Source organism: Ipomoea nil, unplaced genomic scaffold (genome assembly GCF_001879475.1).
Source record: "Ipomoea nil cultivar Tokyo-kokei standard unplaced genomic scaffold, Asagao_1.1 scaffold2879, whole genome shotgun sequence".
NCBI classification, from domain to species: Eukaryota; Viridiplantae; Streptophyta; class Magnoliopsida; order Solanales; family Convolvulaceae; genus Ipomoea; species Ipomoea nil.
Window position 1 is genome coordinate 184,600 of NW_017619307.1, and position 11,682 is coordinate 196,281.

An 11,682-nucleotide genomic window follows, 5' to 3' on the forward strand; every position below is an offset into this window, starting at 1 on the left:
TGAAATGTTACAGTTTTGTCCATATTTTCCAGTCGATGGATTTGCTTGTTTTTGGGTATATAAATCTCATACTTCATCTCTGTTTTTCATTTATTTGTTCTTCATAGATTCACAATTCCATCATAGGCTATTATATTTTTATCCGGCAAATGTTTTCTATTGAAAATATAATATTTGTTAATCCATAAATTGTGCATTGTCAAAATTGAAGAATCTGAAAGGCTTCGACCAGAAGAGTTCAATCAGCAGAATATAAATGCTTTAGTTTTCATATTAACATTTTAAATACAAATAGTAGAATTTTAATAAAATAATAATAATTACCAAAATATTGAATAATAATAATAATTTAGCAAAATTGTGACGAAATATAATTTTAGCTTGGCATTATCGCAGCAAAATTGGTGACAGAAAGATTATTGTCGCTCAAAATGCGATGAAATCACGATAGTAATTAGTTTCGTTATTTTTTTTCGACAAAATTCGTTGATAAAAAATAAATTTGCGACGGAATATCTAGCGATGGAATTACTACGGAAATTTGTTCTGTCATTTTCTTACGACCAATTTGTGTGACGGAAGACGAAATTTACAACGGAAAAGTTAGCAACGAAATCGCGACGACAATTTGTTTCGTCTTTTTTTACGACAGAATTTTATGACGGAATACAAAATTTGCAACGGAAAACTTAACGATGAAATCGCGACAATAATTATTTCCGTCGTTATATTTCATGACAGAAATACGCAACGAAATATGAGTTTTGCGACGGAATATTTTTTCACGTGATGGCGACAGAAAGAAACTTTTCCGTTGCAAAAACCGCGACGAACTCGCGATGGAATTACTTCCGTCGCCTACTTTGCGACGGACAAATTCCATAACTATTTTTCGTCGCCACAGCTCGCGACGGATTATTTCCGTCATGAAATGAAATACGACAAGCCTTGACACTACGGAACGAATTCCGTCGCAAAACGTGATTTGCGACGGAATTTTGGGTTTTCGCGACGGAAATTTTCCGTCGCAAATCGCGATTTTTCTTGTAGTGGAAGACTCTTAACCCGAATAGGAAAGATTGGAGTACACGACTTGATGATGCTTTATGGGCTTATCGAACGGCCTAAAAACTCCAATATGTATGTCTCCTTATCGTTTGGTATTTGGTAAACCGTGTCATCTTCCTGTTGAATGGGAACACAAGACTTATTGGGCTGTTAAGCAATGTAACATGAGGATTGATGAATCTGATGAGTTGAGAAAGTTGCAGCTGCAAGAGCTTGAAGAAATTCGTAATGATGCATACGAAAGCTCTAGAATTTACAAGGAAAAAACAAAAGCATTTCATGATCAAAAGATTTCTAGGAAGAATTTTGCTATTGGTCAGAAAGTTTTACTTTATCATTCTAGATTGAAACTTTTTCCTGGTAAATTGCGTTCTAGATGGGTAGGACCTTCTGTTGTCACTAATGTTTTTCCTCATGGTGCAATTGAAATACACAGTTTAGAGACCAGAAAATTTTTTAAAGTTAATGGACATCGTTTAAAGCCATTTTATGAAGGTTTTCAGGTATGTAATGTTGAAGAAATTAGTTTGCAGTGCCCAGTTTATGAAGATTGAAAAGGGATGATGTCCAACCAATGACATGCTACTTATAACAAGGGGAGTTTGTTCCATTCTTTTAAACACATTCTTTATTGTTTACATGCCTTAATTTTAAATTCTATTTAACATTTGGGACAATGGTAAGAATAAGTGTGGGGAGGGGATTTAACTATTATTCATTATTTAATTCTTCCCTTCAAAATTTTTACTAATAAAATTTTCAAAAAATATAATATTTTTACTAAAATTCATAACATAATTGAATAATTGGTCTTGCATATTATGATTATTTAGTTTAGTATTTTGTTTGATATGGTGGTGGTTAAACTAAGCAAGCATGAACATGTGAGATAATTATGAGCCTTTGACTGAAACTTCAGTTCAATTAGTTTGTTCTTGTGTGATATCTTCCATAGATTTGTATCTCTAGAACTTGCTTTGATTCTCTTTAAAGCTAATTTGATGCATGCATGATTTCAATATGATTAAGGCTATCATTGATTTTTAACCTCACTAGCCAAATAGCCTATTCATATCATGATTGATTTATCCTTTGTTAGCCATTTTGAGCCTTTTTAACTGTATTTTTGTTGTTATGAAACCACATTATAAGCCTCATACCTGAAATTGATTTCATTAACCTTGCCTAAAAGATTAGGGGAGCTTTGATTGAGTAAATGCATTGAGATTTGAGTGTGGGGAAATATGTTTGACAAAGTGTTTATGAGTGGGGATAATGAATTGGTCATTAGACATCTATGAGCCTTTTGGTTGGTATTTCAAAAAGAAATGATGATAGATAATGGAAAATGAGTTGATGTAATTGTTTCAATTTTTGAGATTGTTTCTAAATGAAATGTTTGATGGAAATTGTCCTTCTTCAAAAACAAACAAACAAAAAATCAAAAAAAAAAAAAAAAAAAAAAAAAAAAAAGAGTGGAAAAAAATGCAAAATACGAAAAGGAAAAACAGCAGAAAAAAAATGAAAAGAAAAAAGGGAAAACAAATATGACAAAACATAAAAGAAAAGAAAAATGTATGAAGAATGAAAATGAAAATGAATTTGAATTGTTATTGTTATTGTTATTGTTATTGTTATTGTTGTTGTTGTTGTTGTTGTTGTTATTATTATTATTATTATTATTATTATTATTATTATTATTATTATTTATGTGGAATAAAGTATGAATAGTTTATGGTCTTATTATGGGGATGTGATAGTTTATTTGGTTGGAGTTGAATTATCAAAATAACAAGAGAGATTTGGTTCATTTGAGCTTTATTTTAATTTAGTTAATTCACTCATGTTCCTTTAGTTTTGAAGGCTTTTTGAACTAGTTTCTCAAATATTTCCTATCCTTTGTCTTAAGCCCCATTACAACCTTGGAAAAAGTCATTATGATTTGGTCATGCATGTTATCTTGTAGTAGAGAATGAGAAGATATGTAAGCCTATAGTAGAACATTTCTATAGGAATTGATTTGAGTAAAATATACACACCTTTCAAACACTTCTGCGTTATGAGTGATATTTCTGTGAGGGCTTGGTTATTTAGTTTACTCTATTTTCAAATAAATTGCTAGCTAGTTATTTATAATGTGTTTGACACCAATATTCATGAAGTGTTATAAGTTTCTACATATTTTTATTTTTCATAAATAATGTTTTTGCTTGACGACAAGCAAATGATCAGTGTGGAAATTTTGATAAGCGTAATTTATATGTTCAATTTAGATTAGTTTTTATAATAAATTAGTTTTATTTATTTAGTATTATAATTATTTTGAGCTTTATTTTATATTTTGTACTAATATAATAATTATTTGAATAATTACGTTTAATGATTATTTGGGCCATTAGGATTGTACATTGATATTGTTATTATCTAATCTAAAAACATAATAAGTGTGAATGAAAGTTATACCCCTAATTTATGTCCGTTTTTTTCGTTAAGTTTTTTTGTACATTATGCTATAAAGGTTGTACATTAAAATATTTTGGACAAACATACCCCTACCGTAATAACTTCCGTTATCTTTTTCACTATTGTTACCATGCACTTGCATCCACCATATATTTTCTTATCTTCTTCATTAATAATAATATATAAACATTATATATTTGAGTTATATGTTAATTATTACATAAAATATAAATATCAAATTTATAAAAATAATTTACATTATTATTATTATTATTATTATTATTATTATTATTATTATTATTATTATTAAGAATAATTTAAATATCTAAAATCTAAATAAATTTAAAATTTTAATATAATGTATTAATATTGGACACCTATTTTTTGCACATTGCACATTAAAAAAAAAATACTAGTATCATTAATAAGTGTTGGACTTAATTTGTTGATGGTGGAATAAAATTGACTTAGTATGTTGTTGACCTAATTTATCACTTAAATGCTTTAATTGCAGCTCAAGTCTCATTAAATTTATTTTCCCTTTTTTTGTTTCTCTAGCGTACGTAGACAGCACACGGCGACACCGGTGAATGGACTCCACGGACTGCTGCGAAGACTTTGTATGCGGCTTCTTCGAACGACTTCGTAGGCTGCTGCGATGAAGACTTCGTCCGCTACTTTACCGAATGAAGCAGAGAGTACTTTGTGCCTTCTCTACTAATTTTCTCGTTAGAAAAATAAAAATTATTTATTTTTCAGATTTTCTGTGGTTGAGTAATTGATTTTAATTTATGGATGTTAGGGCAATTAGGATTGTTTGAGCTGATTAAGGAGCCTGAACTAGTATAAATAGGGATGAATTTTGCAGTATAGGATAGTCAGTTTTTCAGAATAATTTTATTTTACTGTAAACACTTCTGTACTGCTGAGTTCGAATTTACCAATTCAAGGATTATTGAAGTTTGATTCTACAAGACCAGTGAGATTTATTTAGTTTAATTTTATTCTCTGCACTTTATTATTTATATGTTTCCTATTATATGAGTTTTAATTATTGCTTAATTAATTGTTGCAAAGGGCTCATTGTTCAATTGTCAAGTCATTATGTTGCTAATTAGAATCTTGAATTCGTAATTGTTTAAATGTTCTAAAATTGGTAGCAAATAGCACAATTTGATTATATATAGATTTTCAATTATGTGTTATGAAGATATATAGTCTAGTTTAAATGAACCATACTTTTGAGCTTGTTGGTTAGAATTGGTAATTTTTTTAATTCTTTTAATGCTCTTAGTAAATTAAATCCTAAGAGCCTATTTAGGATTGTTTATTAGCTAGGGAAGTAATCAAAGAGCTTGTATTGATTATCGACAAAGTAAGGAAAGATAGGTTATTAGAGCTTGTTAATAACCATAACCAATTTGGTAAAGAGTAAAGTAATTTATTATTATTATTTGCTATTGATTATTATTATTATTTGATATTTCATATTGTTTGCCTTTTTATGATTGCTATTTAATTTCCAATTCGCATTTCATTCTTTATTAAATCTTTGATTAAAAATAAGTCTGACCAATCTCCGTGGGTACGACCTTACTCATCATTATTGCAATTCCTAAGAGTTAGTAATTTATTATTTGTTGGATTCGACGCCCATCAGAATTCTATGTTTATAATTACTAAACTATATGTTCATAATTATGAAGCTATATATTCATAATTTTTTAACTTCATATTTACAATTATTGAATCTCTATATTCATAATTACAAAATTATATGTTCATAATTATGTTCACAACTCTATGTTCATAATTATAGAACTATATGTTCATAATTTTTGAACTATATATTCATAATTATGAACAGTTTTGGAACCGTGTCCACCTTGCAAGGTGGACATGGTTCCACAACATAATTTGCCCTTGAAGTGGAAGAAACATCAATTATACTGTAGACTGTGGTCCACAAAGCTTTGTGGACCATGGTCCAAAACGACAGACACTATAGTGTATCTAAACTGACACTGTCTCACGTATTATTTTTATTATATTATCAAATGAAACTGTAACTGAATTGGAATGAAACTGTAGTTGTGTTGAAATGAAACTACAGTGTATACAAAATGAAGCTGAATAACAATTTCACATATTTGAGTGTATATTGTCTAGCAAAACTGTAATTATATCAAAAATGATACTGTAATTGTGTTAAAATGAAACTGCAGTGCATATTTAATGCATGGACCATAATGCATTGTGGACCGCGGTCCACAGTATATTTTGCTTATTTAATATAACATATTGAGTTTGAGACCTAGGCTGCTCAGATCCATCAAGCCCAACAGGCCTGTCCTCATTTCCATTCAATTCAAAACTAGGCCCATATGAACTAAGATCATAATCAAGCCTAGAAAACCCAAATCCCTTTTCCCCCCTTCCCCTGCTACCAGACCAAGCCCACCTCTCCCACCAGACCCAGGCCCAATACTGTTACATATATTTTAATATAATAGTATTTGTGATCCTGAAATGACCTATATTTACTACTACAAATATAGAATGCTAGAGAGATAGAGTTTATTATATATTAGAAAAATTATATTTTTTGTCCGCCAGTTATACTTGTGGTATAGAATTAGTCATTAAGTTATATGTCTAATAATCTTTAACAATTAAGTTATGCAAAGTGACGACTTTAATCCTTAAAAGACTAAATTCACCACTTTATTAAGTAAATAATGATTGAAGAAATAGACTCCAATGAATTAAAATCACTACTTCGTATATAACTTAGATGTTAAAGTTAATCACGCATATAATTCAAAGACTAAGTTTAATTTGTACCACCAATATAATTAAAGGAACTAAAATACTATTCACTTATATATTTCATTGTCTTTTTTCTCCTTTGAAATCTTTAATAAGTTGTGTAGATATTTATAATGATATTTAATTCCCATAACTATATATTTAGGCTACAAGTCAATATTAGCCTAACCTACATAAACAAGTCAATATCAGTCTTCAAGACTTCAACCCTCAACATTACTTCACATGATGTACTTTGGATCTAATATTTTGCTTGTGAAGTATTATTGTATAAATAAATTGTACATGTTTAGGTACTTTTGAATAAATGCATTGAATATTTTTGGACAAGCTATTGTATTTACCCATATTATATATTTAATATTTAAAAAAAATAGAGTATATAGGTCGCTTTTGCTTATAAACCAACATATAATCTATTTTATTTTTTAAATAAATAGAAAAAATGTCGATCAAAACTGACATCATATCTATTTTTACTTTAAAAATAAAATAAAATAGTATATCTCGTTAGTTAATATGGAAAACCGACATATATATATACTACTTAAAAAAAAAAAAAAAAAATACAACATCGCCTTTTGTACATAAACTAACATCGTCGTATCTATTTTCTTTAAAAAAAAAAAAAAAAGATATGACGTTGGTTCTTAGCATAATCTAGATGCTTTATTATAGAGTAGTAGATAGATAAGTTTGTGTTTCATGGAAATAATGGAATGAGTAATTGATAGGTTTTAATGAACTTGAAGTCACATTTATTCATATTTAAATTGATTAGACAACTAGATTAAGCATTGAAGAATATATTCACACTTTTTTTTCTTTTACTTAGGTGATCCTAGTTTCGTTAGATTAATTCCAAATCCATAGGACTCTTACCTAAAGTCATAATAGAAATAAATCGCGAGTTACATAATCAGTCCACATGTCAAGCCCAAGTTAGTCTTTATGCATGCATTATGGATTCAATGCACACCTTCATTATCGTGAACCTTTTTCTCATTTATATTTTCAGTGAGATTTGAACTCTCCACACTGTTATCTTCAATCGTGACATCAAGTCAGTGTTCAATTTGTTGAATAAATAATTCGTTGGTTAATACTATATAATATACAAGTCTTAATTACTTAGTTTTTGTGCTATGGTTAAATAATTCTTTGATACAATGATTCATAGATTTGTGGGGTTGAATTATATTAAACATTTGTGAAAATTTTCATGGATAACCTTTTGATTCAAATAGGAGACGTAAGGTAATCTAACCATGAGATCAAGCAAATGCTATCTAACTGAAACATTAATGTTATATTTGGTTGGAAACTTTTGTACTCTATTTGTTGGTTTTATGACTTTTGGACAGTCAACGGCAAGCCAACACTACTATTAGAGTAACGAGAATATAGGAAAAATATAGGAAAAATATATGGCGAAAATATAGGAATGTTGTATTGAAGAGTATTGCTCGTGAATTGCTGAGCATTCTCTCTCCTCTATGTGAGAGATCTATTTATACAGATTTTGGGCCTAGAGCCCTACAAAGAATAAGAATTCTAAACTCTCATATTGAGAGTCTTAGTTATATAGTGAGACCTAATTCTATTATATTATAAATAATAAGTCCAATTCTAATTATATTGGGAGTAACAGGCTCAATCCTTGTCGAACTCTTAGATTGCTCCGTATAATAGAATTAGGTCTCACTATGTAACTAAGACTCCCAATATGAAGCAGTCTGGAATTCTTATTTCTTGTAGGGGTCTAGGCCCAAAATCTGTATAAATAGACCTCTCACATAAAGGAGAGGGGAGGCTCAACAATTCACGAGCAATACTCTTCAATACAACATTCCTATATTTTCGTCATATATTTCTCCTATATTTTTCCTATATTCTCGCAGGAACAAGACGTATGCATGCATGTCCTATGTTGATATATTTAGAATCAAAATTATGGGACTCAGAAGCATCCATTCTCTATCTATTTAAAGTTGATATATAAAAATAAACCTAAAGTTGTAAAATGATAAGATCATTTTTGCATTAAGAGCATTACTAAAGGTGTGTTTGGTTCGAATATGGGAATCATAATTGGAATGAGAATCAAATTTTTTGTAATTAGAATGAGTTTTGGTGAAAGAATTTTATATGTGTGGTTTAACGTAAGCTGTAATTAGAATGATTACAAATATTATTGTTTGATTATGTATAAACTTATAATTAAGGCAATTGTTCCGAATATGATGACATTGAAAGCACTAATATGCAAGAACAAAAAAAAATAAAATAAAAAAAAATCTAAAATCACTAATCCAAACAGATTACGATATGAAAAGACAAAGAGGTGAATAGGGATAAAGCAGAATTCATTAAATGATATATATATATATATATATATATATATATATATATATATAATTTATACAACCAATTTATGAAAACAATTTAATCATATGGTTACCAACATAATTAATATCTCAACATTAAATTATTGACAACTCAATCACCTTTCCAAAGATGACATGACAATTTAATCAACTTTCCACATGAAACTTGCAGGGGGCCTTGCCCATCCCCCACCCCAACCATTTTTTTAAAAAAAATAGTATTGTAGTTTTTTTTTTTGCCCACTCACTAAATATTTGTTATTTTGTCGCCCTCCAAGCAAGCTTCTAGGGTAACTTCGTGGATTGCAAATTTGCTGTCTAGTTAGTTTTTTAATTTGTAAATGAAATACATTGCAATTGTGTTTACTATAATAATAAATTGTCTTTTTGCTACAAAAATCTTTAAATTTCTGTTACTTTAATCTTTGTCTTTTTTAATTTTCAAATAAAATACATTGCAATTGTGTTTATTATAATAATAAATTGTCATTTTACTACCAAAATCTTTAAATTTCTACTACTTTAACCTTTATCTTTTTTAATTTGCAAATGAAATACATTGCAATTGTGTTTATTATAATAATAAATTGTCATTTTGCTACCAAAATTTTTAAATTTCTACTACTTTAATTTTTGTCTATTTTTTTCAGTTTTAGTTAATTCAATTGATTTGTCAAAAAAAAAAAAAAAAAAAAAAAAAAAACCACTGTGGACATCGGAAGTTTGAGTTGAAATGAAAAAGACACAAAGAATTGATCTTTTCTTTAAAAGAAAGAATTCTGAAAATTCAACATCTCAAGTAAATTCATTTACAAGTATTGAGCCATTGAATTATGAAAGACGTTCCAAATTTTAATAGATTTGTAATATAATAATGTATTTTGAAATATGTTAAATAAATATTAATATGTTTGTTAGGAATATATTGTATAAGTTTTGATGAGCCAAATGTATTTTGTAGACCCCAATTTTATTTTAATTGAGTCAGTTCTGGTTCACAAAGTATAGTGCACCACTGCCATGAAGCCTACATGAAGTCTACGTGAAAGCAGTTTGAAGGAAGAATAAATGAAAACGAGATCATAGCTTAACACATTTATGAAGCATCAAGTCACCAAAGGTTGAGATGGACAAGATGGTAGAAGACTTGTTCAAACATGCCTAATGTGAAATGATCCACAATTCAATTCTCATTAGTAACAATTTTGGTGTAAAGATAAATTGCTATCGTGAAGTAGCAATACTATCATGAAAGAACAATTTTTATCGTGATAGTTGAGAATTATCGGGTGATGACGTCACAACTATCGGGTAATGACATCACAACGTGATAAAGCTAGTGGAGAACACGTGGAGGAGACAAGACAAAAGAAATTAAGTCTTGGATTGTATTAATTGGATACCTAGCCAAGATGGAAGAAGCTTTGCTAAGCAAGCAAATAGTCCACAGTTTAATTCTCACTTGAAGTGATTTTACGAATTCATGATATTGGTCCATGATATACAAGGTGGAACATGATAGCTAGTTCATGATATGAAATAGAACATGATATATATGGTCCATGATACAAGATGGAACATGATATACTATTGGGACATGACTTCATCAAAAAAGAGCTATGACATCATGATAGAATTAGACAGAAACATTATTTTGAAGCTTTGTTTCTGCAGAAGAAGTCGAAGGAGAAGAAGAAGCTGATATACGAAGGAGATCTTTTTAATACTCAAGCAAGAATCAGCAGACAAATTATTTGATCAACTTGGCACATCAGATCAATAATTCAACAAAAGTCATGCCAGAGAAATTCAAATTTGGAGGCTACCCATGCCAAGGAAAAAGCTATGTCAGATTAAAGAGGAGCAACGGCAAATTTATTTAAATCCTCTGACAGACGGCGAAATGATTTTTGCAGACCAAGTTGGCAAAATTAATTGATCAACTACAATTCAAAATGGACGATCGAGATCGAAAGTTGATCAACGGGCAAATAGCTTTCATCTGCTATAAAATGCCCAAGCAGACTTGAAGACAAGCAAGACTTGCACGACTTGAATACGACTGAAAAACAAAGAGAAAAGCAAGCAATATTCAAATCAGCCAAGAAGCAATATATTGAGCTATACACGATTAATTTCAAGTCTGAGTGAGAGAAAAATTGTATTTCATTGTAAATCTTCTACTGAGTGTAGAAAAGGGGTAGAGTAACTAGGGAGAGTGAAAAACCCAGTTGGAGTGTCGCTTTGTGCGTAGCACTCGGTTGTGACGGGCAGAGTAACAAGGGGAGCTTGTGAAAACCCGGTGAGAGCGTAGCTTTGTGCGTAGTTCTCGTGGTGTAGGAGTACAGCTTGGTGCGAAGTACTCGGTAAGGTGAAGTAACAAGAGGAGCTTGCGAAAAACCTTGGTGGAGTGTAGCTTTGTGCGAAGCACTCGGAGAAATGTCGTTGGGCACTTATTCACTATTGTATATGGGTGATCGAAGAATAGTGAATTTCCTCCTTGAAGTGAAAGGAGAAGAGTGGACTAGGAGGATTACACCACCTCTGAACCACTATAAATCTCTCTCTCTATTTACTTACTGCTCATATATATTTCGTGCATGCTTATATTATCTGTGAACTAATCCGTTACGGTTTATTGCGTATCTTTATCTGTCTGGGTTTGATAGTTCCCTCGTTTGCATGCAAGTGAAATTTTATATACATCATCCTACATCTATACTAAGTGTTTCTGACGTGATACATGTGTAAAATCTCTCTTTGAGCACGACACAATTTAAAGCATAACACTTCGCCGTTACAATTCCGCTGTGCACACTCTAAGTTGTTATACTTGTTTATGCTTGTTACTTAGAGTTGAAGTTACAAAGTGTTGTTTGCAGAAGAAGTTTGAAAAAGTTAGAGAAGTCTATTCACCCCCCCCCCCCCCCCCCCT

General features: G+C 30.2%; 1 protein-coding gene across 1 annotated transcript; it reads left to right on the forward strand.

Annotated features, from left to right (window-relative positions):
- Positions 1-1,142: 1,142 nt before the first annotated feature.
- Positions 1,143-1,622, forward strand: LOC109160688. The gene has a single exon (XM_019308965.1). The coding sequence runs from the start codon at positions 1,143-1,145 to the stop codon at positions 1,620-1,622; it is 480 nt and encodes a 159-aa protein (XP_019164510.1).
- The last annotated feature ends 10,060 nt before the right edge of the window (positions 1,623-11,682 follow it).

What these genes read in the sequence shown, in the direction of transcription:
- LOC109160688 (XM_019308965.1), top strand. Translation starts at nt 1,143, where the DNA reads ATGTCTCCTTATCGTTTGGTATTTGGTAAACCGTGTCATCTTCCTGTT.